General features: G+C 41.0%; 2 protein-coding genes across 2 annotated transcripts; both read left to right on the top strand.

Annotated features, from left to right (window-relative positions):
* The first annotated feature begins 2579 nt into the window (after positions 1–2579).
* On the top strand, positions 2580–4656 carry LOC115710556 (uncharacterized). Its single transcript, XM_030638916.2, has 3 exons — positions 2580–2904; positions 3329–3477; positions 3565–4656. The coding sequence occupies exons 1-3, from the start codon at positions 2580–2582 to the stop codon at positions 4654–4656; spliced, it is 1566 nt and encodes a 521-aa protein (XP_030494776.2).
* An 11315-nt stretch (positions 4657–15971) lies between these two features.
* On the top strand, positions 15972–17491 carry LOC115710555 (uncharacterized). Its single transcript, XM_030638915.2, has 3 exons — positions 15972–16193; positions 16416–16607; positions 17090–17491. Exons 1-3 carry the CDS (start codon positions 15972–15974, stop codon positions 17489–17491), a joined length of 816 nt encoding a protein of 271 aa, XP_030494775.2.
* The last annotated feature ends 1139 nt before the right edge of the window (positions 17492–18630 follow it).

Genomic DNA, 18630 nt, shown 5'->3' with positions numbered 1-18630 from the left:
AGGACAGATCACGAAGGGCTTGATTTAAATCAGCCGATGTCAAGGGATCAATTCACAAGGAACTTCAACCATGAGGTGCAAACAGAGGAAGATCCAGAGTGACGTAACCCTTGCAGCAGACCCCAGCCACGAAACGAAGAGAATGACATTGAGTCTGGCTCCTCGTCTTTGCAAAGCCGTACTCCCAACAAGTACACCAGGTCAGGTTCGGCGGAAACACCGCGAGGAGGGAGGTACCAAGTTCATAAAGGCGATCTTTGTGATCACCTTAACGCTCTTTTCAAGGCACGTTCTCATACGCCCTGGAACAATGAAGAACGTCGTGATCCTCAGTTGGGCAATCAGGGCATAAATAATCGCACAAACCTGCCTACCGCACCAGCTGCGACTACCGGAGTTAATATCCTAGAAAATATCGCCGTTGTAGTAACGGCATCTACGACGACTCAAGGCAACACTGCCCTAGCAGGCGGTATTGACCAGGGTATGCTTTTACAAGCCTTGGCGATAATCGAGCAGCATAGAAAGCCCATATACAAGCTGCATGGGACTTCTCCTTTCACTACGAAAGTGCAACAACCTCGATTACCTAAGGGATTTCGATTGTCCGAGTCTTTGAAATATAAAGGTACCACTAATCCTATAGACTATTAAGAAAAATTTAATACTATTATGGAAGTGGACCAGGTACCCCAGCTTGCGAAGTGTCGCATTCTTGCGGCAACACTAGAGGATAATGCTCACGATTGGTTCAGCCAATTGCCTAAAGCATCTATATCAACATGGGAGACTTTTTCCGACCTCTTTTTCATGCACTTTCAAGCCACGATGACCTATAGGCCACCCTATACCACTCTGGCTAACATTAAACAAGAGGTCGGTGAGTGTCTTCAAGATTATTTTAAATGATTTAATGCTGAAGTAACAAAAGTAGAGAAGGCCCCCGAGTCTTCACTAGTATGTATGTTGATAACAGGTGTCCTGCCAAGAACTGATTTTTGGAAGGAGCTGCAGGCCTGAAGACCTGAATCGTTGGTCGAGTTTTTCGCTATGGCAGAACCGCATAAGAGGATTGAGAATTCTCTAGCCGAACTAGAGAAAGGAAAGGATAAACGCGAGTCGCCGGTACCGCGATCACGATCCCGCAGTCCTAGAGGAAAAAGTTCCAATGGGAGGAGCCCTAGAAGGCGCAGTCTGCAAAGACAGCGAAGTTTGAAGTTGGCCAAATCCCCTCCGAAGGAGTCATCTCCCAAGAGGAAAGGAGGTCCACGTTTCGTGAATTAGACGGAATTGGCGGTTCCTCGGGACCATATCTATGCAATTGAAGAAAAGAACAGAGTCTTCAAAAAGCCTCCCCCAATCAGGGGAAACCGCAACAAGAGAGACCCGAAAAAATTCTGTAAGTATCACAAGGATATTGGTCATACTACTCTGGAATGTTGGTTTTTACAGGATGAGATAGAAGAATTAATCAGACGAGGGAAATTCAACAAATATAAAAAGAACGAGGAGAGTCATCCCCAAGCAGATGACAAAGAAGAAAATAACAATGAGAGTGGTTCAAGAACTCCTCACAATATATTGACCATCATCGGCGAACCTCACATCGCAGGAGATTCCAGGAAATCACAGGAGCGATAAGCCAAAGAGGCTAGAGAGAGGCCACTCACTAATGTGAACAATTTGAGTGAGCGGCCAGAAAAACTGTTTAAGAAGGAAGGTGATGATATAACATTTATGGAAGGCGATACTAGATGGGTTCACCACCCACATGTCGATGCACTTGTCATCGTCGCTAACATTGGAGGAGACAATGTCGACCGCATACTAGTGGACAATGGAAGTTCCGTGAATCTCCTTAACTTTCAAGCTTTTATGCAGATGGGACTACAAGAGAAGGATCTGCGACCAGTCGTGTCGAGTATCTACGGTTTTACTGGAGACACTATTTCTTTAAATGGAATGATCGAACTCCCAATCACTCTGGGAACAGCACCTGTCGTGGCCAAGTCGATGGTTGACTTCGCCCTTATCGACCAATACTCGACATATAATTCATTGATTGGGCACCCTATCTTGAAGGAGATGAAGACTGTGACGTCCATTTATCATCTCACCATGAAATTCCCTACTCCCACAAGAGTAGGATCTGTGCGAGGAGTCCAATCGGACTCGTGAGAATGTTACAACGCGGCATTAAAGCTCGCAGAAAAGAAGTCGGTCAATATGATTTATATGTTAGAAGCACCACCCCTCGGCAGGAGGTGTTCAGAATAGAGGAAATACCGCATGAAGACAAACCAGACTTGGATCCTAGGGTCCTCGATTATACCACCACCGCCCAAGCTGCGAAAGAAACCATTGAGGTACCCATTGATCCCTTAGATAATAACAAGGTTTTGAAAAGTGGTTCTAAATTAACTTTTCAACAGCGAGAAAAGCTTGTCACTTTTCTCAAACAAAATCTAGATGTTTTTGCCTGGAAACATTCAGACGTGGTCGGAATATCTCCGCAGGTCATGTGTCACTGATTGAACATTGACCCCGAAGTGTGAGGTGTCCGATAGAAGCGCCGCAAAATGGACCCCACGAGGTACCAATCACTGAAGGAAGAAGTAGATCGCCTTTTGGCGTGTGGCTTCATAAGGGAGTCGTTCTACCCAAACTGGTTAGCAAATCCCGTACTCGTGCCCAAGCCTAATGGCTCATGGCGCACATGTGTTGATTTCACTGATTTAAATAAAGCTTGTCTGAAGGACAGTTTTCCGCTTCCTAGCATTAACCAGCTTGTCGATGCCACTGCAGGTCATGAACTTCTTAGTTTTATGGACGCATACTCGGGATATAGACGAATTTCAATCTATGAACCAGACCAGGAACATACCTCTTTTATTACAGATCGAGGTTTGTATTGTTACAAGGTAATGCCTTTTGGTTTGATAAATACAGGGGCAACATATCAGAGGTTGGTAAACATGATGTTCGCGAATCTAATTGGTGAACCATGGAAGTGTATGTTAACGATATGCTCGTAAAATCTCAACATGCAAAGGACCATGTCACCCACTTGCAAGCAATGTTCGAGATACTGCGACGATATAAAATGCGACTCAATCCTCTCAAGAGTGTTTTTGGAGTCGGATCAAGAAAATTCCTCGGGTTTATGGTGAATCAGCGAGGAATTGAAGCTAACCCCGCAAAGATCAAAGCTTTGGTGGAAATGTGATCTCCGACCAAACCAAAGGACGTCCAAAGCCTTAAAGGTAAAGTCGCTACTTTATATCACATTCCTCTGATAAGTGCAAAGATTTTTTTCAAATTTTAAAAGGCAATAAGAAGTTTCAGTGGACTGAGAAGTGCGAAGAGGCTTTTCAAGCTCTTAAGTCACATTGGGGGCAACCCCCAATCCTTTCAAAACCGATGTCTGGAGAAATATTATTCATCTACCTCGCAGTGTCTGAAAACGTGATTAGTTCAGTACTAATCTGCGAAGACCAAGGAAAATAGTAACGGGTGTATTATGTCAGTAAGCGTCTCTTAGACGCTGAAACTCGTTATCCGCAGATGAAGAAACTGGCATTTGCCCTGGTAATAGCGTCAAGAAAATTGGGACCTTATTTCCAAGCTCATAGCATTGAAGTTTTAACAAACTACCCCTTGAGGCAAGTTTTGGTGAAACCAGAGGCCTCAGGAAGATTGTTAAAATGGTCAGTAGAGTTGAGTCAGTTCTATATTAGGTACAAGCCTAAATCTACGATTAAGGGGCGGGCCCTTGCGGATTTCATACTCGAGTTTCCAAGCACTGAGATAGCACTTATAGAAGAAAAAATTGATCCTAACATACTAGATGGTGAAGGATGGACTTTATACGTTGACGGAGCCTCCAACAGCAAAGGCTCCGGAGGTGGTATAATACTCATAAGCCCTAGTAATTTTAAGGTACATGCTGCACTTAGATTTGAATTTTCTGCATCTAACAACGAAGTCGAGTATGAGGCTTTGATTGAAAGATTGAAACTCACTTTTGAGATGAAGATCGAGCATTTACAAGCCTTCTGCGACTCCCAAATCATTGAATGCCAAGTGAACGAAGAGTATCTGGCTAGAGGCAGATGTTTGGCTAGATACCTCGCCCTAACTTGCGAGTTGCTACAGAAATTCAAAAAAGTGATTGTTTCTCGAGTACCCCGTGCTCATAACTCTCATTCAGACGCTTTGGCCCGTTTGGCCTCAACAAGAGAAGCTGAGTTACTCGATGTAATTCATGTTGATGTGTTAACTCACCCAACAGTAAGTCAAATCGAAGTAATGGAGGTAAATACTGCCAGAGAAGTCACATGGATGACTCCAATAATGGATTACTTGGAAAAAGAAATCCTACCCGAAGATAAGATTGAGGCTAGAAAACTACGGTATCCAGCAGCTTGGTATGTCATTTATGATGGCAGGCTTTACCGCAGAAGCTTCAGCCAACCGTTGCTCAAATGTATTGATGGAGCCGAGTGCGATTACATACTCCACGAAGTGCGTGGTGGCATCTGCGACAACCACGCCGGGGGTAATTCCCTTTCATTAAAAATAATGCGGCAAGGGTATTATTGGCCGACACTACGAGTAGACGCCTCAAACTTCGCTAAGAAATGTGAAAAATTTTAGCGGATAACCACGTATGCCAACCAAACTCCAAGCCAATTAAACTCCATAACGAGTCCTTGGCCCTTCGCGGTCTGGGGCATTGACTTCATTGGAGAATTACCCAAAGGGAAGGGCAGAGTCAAATATGTCGTAGTCACAGTCGATTATTTCACCAAGTGGGCTGAGGCAAAAGCCCTTGCGACTATTACAACTGTTAAATTGCAAGAATTTGTGTATACTTCCATCATTTTCAGATTTGGCATCCCTTACAAACTAATCTGAGATAATGGAAAACAGTTCGATTAGTTAGGAATTAAAAAAGCATTTTCAGCAGTTGCTTATCCACAGAGCAATGGGCAAACGGAGGCCGTGAATAAAATAATTATGCATACCATCAAGGGAAAACTCGAAGAGCGTAAGGGGGTATGGCCAGAAGAGCTTCCGCAGGTCTATGGTCGTATAATACAACCCCCCGATCCATGACTGGCGAAACTCCCTTCTCGCATTCCTATGGGTGCGAAGCCATGATACCAGTCGAAGTCGGGGCAGGGTCCCTACAAAGAGATGTTTTCAACATTAGTCAAAATGCGGAAAAGCAATTGCTCCAACTTGACCTTTTAGAGGAAAAACGCGATCAGGCCCATTTGAAGAATGCGGCCTATCAGCAGCAAACTGGTCGCTATTTTAATTCTATGGTCAAAGAGCGAACTCTGCGAGTAGGGGATTTGGTTCTGCAAAAAGTCATGCCAAACACGAAAAACCTAGCACATGGAGTTTTCGGTGACAATTGGGACGGACCATACCTTATCACTAAAAAGGTTGGCCATGCGACTTATCGGCTTGCAGACTTCGATGGTACTGCGATCCGAAGAGCTTGGAATGGCGAAAGTCTAAAATTTTATTATCAGTAGTACTCGCAATATATCAATAGTACTCGTCGTGTATTTATACTTAGTTAATTTATTAGTATAAATGTTCTAAGTATAGGGGTATATAGCCTACTTTGTACTATTGATTTCTTGTAATAAGAGTTATTTATTTCTCGACGTTTCAAATTTTTCGCCTTAGCATTTCTTAAAGGTTTTACACCAAGCTGTAATTAAAAAAACATATTACGATTAAGCGTGTAGAATATGTGAGTACCAGTGTTCCGCGAAAAGCAAACAGATAAATAAATATCCTCGAAGGGATATATGCTGTTTGAAATAAAAAAAAGGTAAAGTGAAATTTTTCCACGTACAAAACACGAGTACCTTTGTACCGCTAAAAAAGTTTAATAGCTAAAGAAGTAAAAACTTAGATAAATCAAGCACTTGGAGCAGTTGGAGTAGTGGAGCCATCTACGACCTTGCTAACAGCCTCATCAACGACCTCTTCAGTATTCGCAGTCTCTGCGTCCTCAGGAAAAAGATTTCCTCCACACCTTTGAGTCTGAGTAGGCGACATAGCACGAAATGCTTTCGCCATCTTAGCCGCCTTTGCTCCAAGGATTGAGAAGTCAAAATCTGGTACCTTGGACAAGGTCGTATATATATAGTCGGAGACCGCTTGGTCGTACTGCTTCTTCCCATTCTCCTTCTCAGTCTCCAAGTCGCGAGACAACTCCTCGACCTTTGATTGAGAAAGTTTGGCCTGAAGTTCCACCTGCTCTTTGGACCTCTGGAGGTTCTCGAGTTCTTTGTCCTTAGCATTCGCGTCCTGCTTCAGCTCCTTGTGGTTCTCTTGAAGCTGGACGATCTGGTTCTTCAAAAGGTCGACCTCTTTGTAGCCAGCGACAAACGCCCTCGAGAACATAGTGATGAACTGCGAGGCCAACTCCGTAGAGCGTGACATTAATTCCTTAGAAGGAGTCCCTTCAACCTTTGACATAAATTCCTCGCCCACAAACTTCTCTTGAAGAGCTAAGATTTCGTGAGCTCGAACAGTTGGATGAATCATAACCTTCTTCCCCTTGTCCTGAGAAGGCTTCGTTTGCTTCTTGGACGAGTCAGCAACAGGAGTCGCAATAACGTCACTCTTCCTCTTCTGAGGAATGACAGGAGAAGTCGTCACCGTCCCGTTTTTGGCTTGCGATTAAGCACTAGAGCCTACTACAAAAAAGTCATTTCTACGAGGACAAGAAAAGTTAAGTTAAAAATAAAAAATTTATGATTATATATCACTAATACACGATGAGTTACCTAATGTTGTTCGAGAGTTTTGTTTGGAAAGACGTTTGTCTATCTTCTTCTTTTTTTCAGACGGCTCTTTGTATACTGGTTCCCGATGAAGGCTTACGTTCTAAGGAATCAGCTTATGTTCTCGCAACTTTGGAGTTGTACACAATAATCACCAATCGCGATCTTGAACAGGGAGGCTACTGAGAACTTCAGCGACTTCTCTACGAGCTAGGTCCAGAACAGGTCGAGCCGGTCTATCTGCGATCAATAAGAAAGTACATTTTAATCAATATCATAAGGTAATATGAACATTAACTAAGTACTGAAAAGTGGGATGTACTAGGTCGGCGATTAAAGTCAGTCCTAATCTCTGGCACTTTAAATACATAGAAACACTTAGATTTCCAATCTCCCATATTGGAAACCATGCCTTCTACCCCGTTGATTTCAGAAGTGGCCCACTTGCTGAAGCAATAGAAACCGTTATGAAGGCCCTCATTCTTTATATCATAAAAATAGCTCAAGTCCTCCATCGAAGGCTCCCTATGCGCGTACTCCATGTACATCGCATAAAACCCAATAGCTATGCAATAGCTGTTTGGGGTTAACTGGAAGGGGGATACGTCATACTGCTTAAGAATAGTAGTGATGAATGGGTGGAAGGGAATCGATACCCCACATCGAAGAATGGGTATGGAAACAACCACATCCTCTATGGGGATTATTGTGGGATTGGTGAAGGAAAGATGTGGTCTCTGAGTAGAGCGGGGACGCATGGTGCTAAGTCGCAGCAAATTCAACCTCGTAAAAGTGGTGAGGTCAGATTTGGTGACTCGCGAGACCAAGTCCTCGCATGAGAAAGGCTCGTTCAGTTGTGTGTTATCCACTGAATCATTTCCACTTCCCTCAACATCCTCCTCCTCATCTGACTCGCGGTCAGGAACCTCCCAGTCCTCGCCCATCTCCTCTACTTCAACGTCAGGAGCATGCCTAGAGTGAACAAGATGTTCACGAGCAGATACCGTGGATTCACTATCACAAATCTCGATTGTCCCCGGTTCAGCGAGCTCCTGAACCATCCAATCTATGTCCTCAGAGGACAGCAGACCTAACGTCGCAGTTCTAACAACGGGTATTTGTGTCTTAGAAATCAAAGTTGGAATAAAACTATCCTCTTGGTCCTGGTCATCAGTGAAGGCATCACCTCCAGAGCCGAGCATTTGACTGTCTGACAAGTCGCTCATCTGAAAGATAGAAGATCTTTTTAGTGTGGTGAAAGTGCGAGAATAATACAAGTGACCTCACACGCACAAAAAATATAAGATTTCCTTGGAAAGTTGGTTTGACCTCTCAAGAAATGGCTGGGTGTCTCTCAATAAGCTAATGACCATGTCGGTTACATGGGTATTGAAGTATTGAGATGCACCCACCATTTTGAGAAAATCCAGCCAACCCTCCCAAGTTGTAAATCGCACATGTGCAGTTAGTAGAGTGCCTCAAAAAATGGCTGGGTGTACCTCAAGAAACTACTGAGGAGTCTCCTGTATCCCAAGGGAACTACCCTTCCCGCACAACCATTGGGCTAACGGAAACTCCTCACTGTTTCGAGAAAACCTACTAGTTGAAACCCGTGATTACGCAAGGAAAGAGAAAAATTGGCTTTATGTCGCAAATGGCTGGGGGTTTCGCAGTAACTCAAGGGACATGCGATCGCACGCATGAACATTGGGCTACAGCGACACACCCACCATTTGAAAGACCCAACCAGTGTTCCCACACCAAAATACACAAAGAGTATAAAGAAAAACCTAAAGTTCTAAACAATGGGTCGGAGTGATCAAATCTCCAAGATTCCTAAGGAAATGTACATGCGAGTATTCAAGATGTTCATCTTAATAATCGCGAGTATTCAAAATAGCAAGTAAAAAGACGCGAATATTCAAAGTGTTCTTCCTAGAATTCACGATTATAAAATTTCAGATTTATTTTTTCTGATAATTACCCAGTTCTAGAAGAAAAATAAGGGTCTATGTGTATTCCCTATGAACAACATGCATTTTCTATTCCTCAAAAATTTGAAATGCACAGTGTTTCTCTCAAAATCGGAAACCAAAATTCGCAAGTAGTTTCGAAAACTAACCTTGAAATTTGACGATTCTTCCTGAGATTGGTTTCAACTGCCTCCAAAACTCAGAAGATTCAAAAAGGAAAGACAGAAATATGGGAGAAGGTTTTGGGTCTTTGAAGTTTTAGATGAAATGAGGAAAATGAAAATTAGAGGGAAAAGTAAGGGAATCGTTTCGTATCAGGAAGCTTAAATACTGATAACCCACATTAATTGGGATCATGACATGTGGCAACAGGAATGCCTAAGGTCATCCCATCCAACGGTTAACCATGGGCACGCCTACACAGAAACCGAAGAGTTTCGTGACGTGGCACCATAGGTAGGATGAAATGTAATAATTATAGTCGTCATTTTTTAAGACCCTTGATGGGACAACCAAAGGTCACTACCTCGTGACATCTCTTCGCCTGTCTCTTGATTACAGTTTCCCTCATGACCGCATCTGTCAGTCGCAAAACTAGGGGCATATGTTATAGTGAGATTTTTCTCACCTAGAAACTCGAGACCAGACTCCTATTTAAAGGACACGTGTACTCAATTTCCCCAAGGAAAGCTGAGATGTCAATGAGAGACTCTTCGAATATGAACCTCGCCTGAACCAGACTCAGCGAGATGATGTGAGTATGACCAAGTCTAATCACATTCGTACGATTCGTAGTATGTAGGACCAAGGAACGGCCTTAGCCTGCATATATCAAGATATATGCGAGTATTCCCACGACCCTCCTACGAAAAACATAGAGATCGATTCTCTATGTTGCAAGTTGGTCCCAATGACCCAACAGCCTCGATAAACCGATATAGACTCGCATGTCTCGGTTCTATCAACTCGTTATATGATGTCCATAAAAGCGACTTCACAAGGACGCAGACATCCTAAACTCAACTAGTCTCGAATGCATCTCAAGCGTGGGAGCTTATGCAAGAATATGAACAGCCAACTCGCACTAAAGAACTCGCATATGTTGCTGTATTTAGTGAATTAAACTGGAAACTGTTCTTCATTTATTATGTTTACGTTTTAAGCTTAATTATTGTAAATCAATGTATAAAAGGATTGATAATGAATGCAGTCCTTGTGTAAATGATAGGACACTTGCTTTGTATATAAAGGAGTGATCTGCCATGAAATAGAAGAGACCGAATCTTTGCAACAGTGGACTAAGCAGACCGAGATCTGTCTGAACCACTATATTCATCTTGTGTTCATTATTTTCCCAGTCTTTTCCTAAGTATTTGTGTTCCTGATTTGAATACTCGCCATTCTGGGTCGAGTACTCACACTTACTATATATTTACTATTATTATTACTATCTATTTTTGGTGTTGTAAAATTCCTTCAACAACAATATCCAGAGTATGCATCCATGAATGACATAAGCTCGTGCCAGCAATTGCATCCACTAACTGGTCAATCAGTGGCAGTGGAAAGCAATCCTTTGGACACACCTTATTCAAATTCGAAAAGTCAATACAGGTTCTCCAAGTTCCATTTGGTTTTGGGACAAGAACAGGATTGGATATCCACGAGGGATAAAATGCCTCGCGTATAAAGTCGTTAACCAACAACTTATCCACTTCCTGCTTGAGTGCCTCTTTTCTCTCGGAATCTAAGGGCCGCCTCTTCTGTCTCTTGGCTGGGTAATTTGGGTTGACATTCAAGTGGTGGCAGATAATCTTACGGTCGATCCCTATCATATCTCCATGGCTCTAGGTGAACTAATCCTAATTTTCCCTCAAAAAGCTTATTAGTTTCTATTTGAATTGTTCAACCAGGTTTTTCCCAATGTATACACACTTTGTGGGATTTCCTGGGTCTAGAACAACCTCTTCCAACTCCTCAATTGGTTTCAATAAATTTCTTTCATCTTGAATCCAAGGATTAAGATCTTCATCATTCTTTTTGCCTTCTTCAGTTAAGACTGCCATTAGCTGGTGATCGGCCTTTTTGTTCTGCAACTCTATCCAGTAGCATTCGCGAGCCAGCATTTGGTCACCTCGCACTACTCCCACACCCGTTGTTGTCTGAAACTTCAAAGATAAGTGCTTAATTGAACTAACTTCCCCTAGTCCAATTAATGACAGTCGACCCAGCGGTATGTTGTAGGCTGACGGCAGGTCGACAACCAAAAAGTCTTGCATTATAGTGGTGGATAAAGGCTCTTCGCCTAATGTTGATGGAATCTCGATTATTCCTTGACTGGCACACTGTCGCCTATAAATCCACACAGATTTACCATGTAAGGTTTCAGTTTCTCTTTTTCAAGCCCCATTTTCCTCAGTTTATCCTTATAAAGGATGTTCACTGAACTTTTATTATCCACCAACACCCTTTTTATCCTCTTATTTGTGAGCTAGATGGTAATTACTTGTGCGTCAATGTGAGGATATCTCACGTGTTTTTTATCTTCCTCCGAGAATACAATTACAGGTTCTTGAAGCTTAGCTTTCTTGGAAGGTTTCGGAGCAAAATTAGATTGCTCGTTCTTCCCTTCCTTTACATATCTCTTTTAGGCATTGTTGCTTTCCCCCCGCAATATGTGGCCCTCCCGAGATAACCAGGATATCCTCTCCTTCAAGAGGAGGAGATTGTAATCCTTGGTTGCCTAGGTTATTAGGAAGATTTGGCTGGTTTTTTCCATTACCTTCTCTTTTCACATATTGCCAAAAATGACCTCGCGCGATGAGACTCTCTATCTCATCTTTCAGCTGACGACACTCCTCTGTTGTATGCCTAATTTCCTTGTGATACTTACAAAATTTGGTTGCCTCTCTCGTATGTCTCGCATGCTTCATGGGCTCAGATTTATGAAATGTGACCCTGTGCCATGTGCGAGATAGATGTTTTCTTGAGTTTCATTAAGCTTGGTATAAACAATACAGATTGGCACGTACTTGTTGTGCTTCTTTTTCTTTTTCTTTTTCTTGTCCTTGGCTGACTCCTTAGAGTTATCTTTCCTCTTTGACCTAGAGGCTCCTGGATTGTCGAATTTGGTCAAGACGGTGCTTGTTGAGACAGTGCTAGGTTTACCTCCTGAGCAAGTATTTAGCAACTTCATCTCTTTTCTTGCTTCCTCTTTTCGAACAAACACTTGAGCTCTTTCATTGAACTCAGTGATGTTTTTTACTGGGCGACCCTGTAGGTCATCCCATAGCTCGCCTCCACCAGTGAAGAGGTCAGTAGTGATCCCTGCCTGAAGAGCAATAAGTTGGGTACTATCGTCCAGGTTTCTCACTCTCGTAGCAGTTGTGCTAAAACAACTTAAGTAGGCCTTATGCGTCTCGCTCGGCTGTTGCTTTATGTTAGTGAGTGAGGACACCTCGGGTCGCCTATCCCTTGCAGCCTGGAACTATTTTTTGAAGTCCTTAGACAACTGTTCCCAAGAGGTGATTGAATAATGGGTAAATTTGTTGAACCAGATGCTTGCTGCTCCAACTAGCAAAGTGGGGAACAAAATACAGCGTAGATTGTTCGTAACATTGCTGGCTCGCATGATAGTATTGAAGTTATTAAAATGCGAGACTAGATCGGTGGTCCTATCATATGAGGAGACGTGAGGGTTCTTTAATCCCTGGGGGAATGCAGTATTCATAATGTTTGAATGGAAAGGCTCGAGTTCCTCGTCCGAGTCATATCCTGACTGCTTTCCACGTTCCCTGACTTGATACCTCATCAATTTTTCCTCCAACTCATCAATTCGCAATTGGATAGGATCCTCTTGCTTTTGACTTAGCTGTTGGCGAAGATCAGGTATTTTTAGTTCAAGTGATTACAAAGATCCGGTTGTTGCTGGTTATAGTTACTAACAGAGCTCGTCCTACTCATGGACCTCGTCCTTGAGTAACTTTCAGTTCTACTTGTGCTTGTACTTTCTCGATCAGTATTGTGACGAGTTCCATCTCCTCCTCGTGTTGATCGACTATGGGTTCTTGTGCATCCCGAGCTGACACTCACCTTGTCACGTCCCGTCCTTCTCCCTTGGGTATGGGTTGTTGCATGCCCCCTGTTGGGGTTTGTGCGTGCCCTTTCCCTGTTGGTTTGAAACCCACATGTCCCAGGTTGAGTCTCAGGATTTCCCTCATTCTCACGGGGGATTTCCTGTTCCCTGGTCCCGGGTCGCCTTCTGCTCTCATTTTGGTGAGAAGGCTCTGGTTGGTTATTTGGTTGTTCATTCTTAGTGGGACCCTCAGTTTCCCCACATTGTTCTTCTTGAGTGTTCTTAGGATTCTCCTTAGCCGTCTCTTGCCTCCTAGTTCGTGAACCACGAGGTCTACCTCATGGTCTCCTCACTCCAGGATCAGGTTGGCTTTGTGCGTTGTTTTCCTTTACCCCCCTGGCCGCGGCTACCTCCCATTCCAACTCAGCGTTTCCTCGGTTTGCCTCCTCTAGGCGGCGCCTAAGGTGGTGATTTTCCAACTCCACAACTGGCACGCATCTCGTGGGATCATAAGCACCATCATCATCATATTCCATAGGTTGAGCACCCCCAACATTGGGCTCTTCATTCCCTGCTTCTGGGTTATGGCAATTTTCACTCTGAGTCCTCCATGAACATGTGGACCGTGTATTTTAGCCACCTTCAGGTTGGGTCCTTCTTGAACGAGTGCACCGTGTAGATCGTGAATTGGGAGGCCTCTGTTAGCCCATTGGCTCTTTTCCAGGACGGTGAGTGGTCTCTTCAGGATGAGTATCAACATTTTCTCTGTTATCAACCATGGAGAAAGATTTTTCTTTTGATTAGGAGGGTTTTTCTGAGCTTTTTTCACATAGGCTCTCAATGAAAGCACCAAATTGTTAATGCAGATTTTTTTTACGATGTTAAAGCTTATTTCGCGATTGATTTGCACAGAAATAATAGTAGTAAAAGAAGAAGAAATAACACAAAGCTATTTACGTGGTTTTGGAGTTAAAATGTTGCATAGTCCACGAGTCTTTCTTATAAGATTTCTCTGATACAAACTAGGGTTCTTTTGCTAAAGGATTTTTCGTCCCTTTTTCAGTGTATTCTGCCCCCTATTTATAGTTACATAGGAAGGCATTTAATTACAATCAGATTAATATCCCACAACATATTTCCCTAAAATTATGGGATTTGATTACGTCCCAGGTAAAATAAATGCGGTTATTATTTGAAAATCACACAGCTATTATTTATCCGCTTTTATCGGGTCAATGTTAATGTGGATTTAGATACACTGCAAAGTGTATCTTGCTGGGTCATCTCGCTGGGATAGAACAATAACCCAGATAGCGAGCTGGAGCTTTTCCCATGTCTTTCTGAGGTTAATAATGTAAATATCGTCATTTTTGCTATTGAAGACATAACGCCCCATCTGACAATCGCAGTTATTGGTGACAAGGTGAACTTCCACAGTCAACATCATTTGAATGTCAGCTTCTATTTGAGAGAGCTGACTCGACAAAATAGTGGATCTCATTGAGAGATGTCTAAAGCTGATTATTGAAGGTACCATGAGTATGCCTTCCTATAGCGAGATGGAAATCTTGCTATTCATTGTTTAGACTCAACCAGTTGTTACGCTTAGTTTGTATAATGTATATTATATGCTAAGTGTTCTAACAGTCAACATGTCTCATCGCTATCTTCTTATACGTAGCTAGGTTGATGCCCCGCCTGGTATTATTTCTGCCACCCTTATGATTGTTTCTTCTGATGTGAAATGGTTTCTCGTCAATGCATGAGTTAATAGGTTGTACATCTTTGTCTCTCTTAAGGCTTTACAGTCAGCGAGTTATAAATATACTCTGTCAACCCTGCATTTAATGAGTTATTCTATTTTAATATCCTTTAATATAATTGTCATTATATTCGTTGATTCGTATTCTCCTAGGTTGACACGTGTCCTCCTCTAAAGTGTCAGCCGAATTTCAGGTATAATAATAGTTATAGAAGCTATATTCCATATCTATAATTAACGCTCTTATGGGTAAGCTTGTGATGAACAAGTCAAAGAACTTGTTATTATTATTTTATATAATATAATATTTAGATTAACTACTTAAGTGTGAAAAATTATTAATTTTGTCAAATTGTAACATACATTGTGGAATTACAAAATGTGTGTATAATGATCACAAAATAGGAGTTGCAAATCCTTTAATTTGATGATCACTTGAATATGTAACTCTCATCTCTTTTTCACTCTCAAATAAGTAAAAAAAAATGTAATTAATTGTTTATGAATGTGAATGAATGATAGGTATCGAAAATATAGCTGTTGGAGACTTAATTTGTTCATTTATAAGGTGTATATATGGTTCAAAATCATGTGGAAGTGATTTGGAACACTTTGGAGAAGAATTGGCCAAAACTAAAAAAAAATGATAACTAGTAACTAGTTACTGTTTTTTTCAGCATACAAGTTCATACGTTTTGAAAGTTTGTGAGTCTTTTTAACAGCCCAAAACTCCTCAAAATCACCCAATTAATACCATAAATGCCAAATTAGTGATTGGTAACATCCAAGGGCTTTATGGTGGTCATTTATGTTCATATGAGAGTGAAAACTCTATATATAGAGGCCATATTATTCACTTGTGAGAGAAGTAGTTAAACTCCTTTGTTGTTGTTAGAACCTTGTGAGGATATGCTCATCTTTATACACTAGACTGAGCATATGAGGCTTGATAAATCCTTAAGAGCATTTCTAGAGTTTCCCTAAGTGTCAAACTTTTTGTGTGTTATTATTCTTCTTCTTCTCTAGCTTTCTTGTAATCTAAATGTAGTACTTTTATTTGTATTTTGAGTATTTTGATTGTAATCCCCCTATTCTCTCTTGTAATGAGAACTTTTCCAACAATCTAAAAGTCATTTCGATGGCATAATCTTCTTTCTAAAAGACTTGCCATGGAGGTCATACAATCAAAGAAAATTATCCATTGGGGAGAGCATCAATCAAGATCATGAGAAGCAAAACATGTGGCAAGAGATTCAAGCCATCGATGGATAAGCATGGTGAATTTATTTTGTGATATACTATTTATTTGATAGTAATATATTAACGTATTTTATAAGATCGATAGGGTTATGGCCAATCAATCTTGGATCAACAAATATGACCATGCTGAAGCTGTTTATCTTAATGAATGGTTATTTGATCACTCCTTTTGTATTCTAACCCTTTATCCTGGTTTAGCATGTGGTAAGAAGCCTTTCAAATACTTTAGAATGTGGAAATCACATCCTAAGTATGAAGGCTACTTAAAAGAGACTTGGTCACAGAGAATTGAGGGAACTGTTATGTTCCAGGTGATCTCAAAGCTTGAGCAATTCAAAATCAAGCTTAAGGAGATAAATAAGGAAGGCTTTGCTAACCTCTAGGCAACAGTTAACAAAATTAAACTTGAACTAGATGATTTGCAAAGTAAATTCCACCTTCAGCCGCTTGATGCCAATTTACATAAACATGAACAGGAGACAAGGGAGATTTTGATTTGAACACAAAAAGATTATGCTTCTTTTTTGCAACAGAAAGCTAAGATAACATGGTTACAAGATGGAGATTGTAATACTACTTTCTTTCATGCCAGTATTAAACATATGCTGAGGCAAAATCGAATTCTCGCAATAGAACAACAGGATGGGAGTAGGATACATGATCCTACATTGATAACTACAGCTTTCCTGGAATTTTACAAGAACTTAGGTGGCGTTTGGTTGGAGGTAATAAAATGGAATGGAATGGAAAGGAAACAATTTTCATTCCATTTTTTTGTTTGGTTTCATTTTAAAGTATTGGAATAGCATTCCAATGGAATGCTCTTTCCACCATTTTGGTGGAATGACTATTGCATTTTAAAAAGAAAGGAATGACCATTCCAATGTAACAAGAAAAAAAATTTAATTATTTTTTTATCAATTTTTTTTATGCATTTTAAATTTTATTCCATTCCATTCTTATTCCCATTCCCATTCCTATTCCTATATTTTCATTCCTCCCAACCAAACGCCTCCTTAGTGGGAATTAGAATGGAGAATAGAAGGTCAGTGGAGGATGGGATTTTGGTTAGAGGGCCTATTGTGACACAGAAGCAGGCTAGTATGTTGGTTCAGGAATTACCAAAGAAGAAGTAAAACTTGTTGTATTTAGTATTCCTGGAAACAAATCTCCTAGACCAGATGGTTTTTCCAGTTTTTTCCACCAGGATAACTGGGAAACTATTGGTGATGAAATTTGTAAAGCTGTGAAATCAGTCTTGGAATCAGGTAAAATTCTTAAAGTGATCAACTCAACAATAATTACCTTAGTTCCCAAGGTTAAATGCCCAAATACAGCCAAGGATTTTAGGCCAATTACTTGTTGCAATGTTATCTATAACATTGCAACTAAGCTTTTGAGCTCTAGAATCATGACAATCTTACCTGAAATAATATCTCACTCCCAAGGTGGTTTTATTAAGGGGAGATATATTGGGCACAACATAATGATATGCCAGGACTTGGTGAGGCATTATGGAAGGAAATCTAACAAACCAAGCTACATGATCAAGCTAGATCTTCAAAAAGCATATGACACTATTGAGTGGGCTTTCATTGAAGAAATGTGACAAGTTTGAAGTTCCGTACCCCTTTTATTGAGCTCATTATGAATTGTATTAAAACCCCTAAATTCTCTCTCATGTTCAATGGAACCTTACATGGTTTCTTTAAATCTAAGAGAGGACTTAGGTAGGGGGATGCTATGTTACCATTACTGTTTGTTCTGGGCATGGAATATCTTTCTAGATTAATGAGGAAGATAGGTGAGAAGGAATATTTTCATTATCATGATAGATGCTCGGATCTGAAGCTAAATCATTTAGCTTTTGCTGATGGTGTTCTTCTTTTTTGCAAAGTGGGGATGAGGAGTATAAGTTATATGTTGCAGGCCTTGAGATTGCTTTCCCTAACATCTGGTCTATACTCTAATACTAATAAAACTGCAATATATTGCAGCAACATGCACCAGGAGGTTATAAACTAGATTTTGCATCTATCAGGTTTAACAAGACAAGATCTTCCTTTTACTTATTTCGGGATCCCAATTTGTTCAAAGAAAATATCAGGGATGGAGTGTGAGCTTTTGGCAGAGAAGATGATTGATAGAATCAAAAGTTGGAGCTCGAGGAATATGTCATTTGCAGGGAGAATCACCCTAATAAATTTTGTGTTAGTTGCTATCTAAGCATATTGGAGCCAAATGATGATCATGCCAAGGAAAATTCTGAAAAGTATAGAATCAATATGTAGAGGCTTTCTTTGGAAAGGCCAAGCATTATTTCATGGTCCTGAAGCAGTTGCTTGGGAGGATGTGTTGGATATATTTTACCAGGATCTAGATTTACTAACAAGTATGTTTCACTAACATCCTAATATGAATTCTAAAACAATGAAATAAACACATAAGAGTTTAAGAAAACCTTACATTGGGTGCAGCGGAATATAATGACTCCTTCCGTTCAGATCTCTAGCCCTTGATTCCTTTCTGTAGCAGAGCATCACCAAGATCTGAACCTGGATCTCTTTCTCTCCTTCCTTTGATGCTGAATCTCCTTCTTGTTGGTTGATTTTCCACAGTCTTACATACTATGATTGAGATACCACTTGATGTGTGTGGGCACTCACTCATTCACTCAAAGATTTCGAAAATAGAAGAAGAAAAGAAGAGAGAGAAGGTGGCGGCTAGAAGAATTTCTGTGAAGGAATA

Source organism: Cannabis sativa, chromosome 3, assembly GCF_029168945.1.
Source record: "Cannabis sativa cultivar Pink pepper isolate KNU-18-1 chromosome 3, ASM2916894v1, whole genome shotgun sequence".
NCBI lineage: Eukaryota > Viridiplantae > Streptophyta > Magnoliopsida > Rosales > Cannabaceae > Cannabis > Cannabis sativa.
The sequence above is the reverse complement of the archived record's forward strand: the minus strand, read 5'-3'. Positions and strand labels throughout refer to the sequence as shown.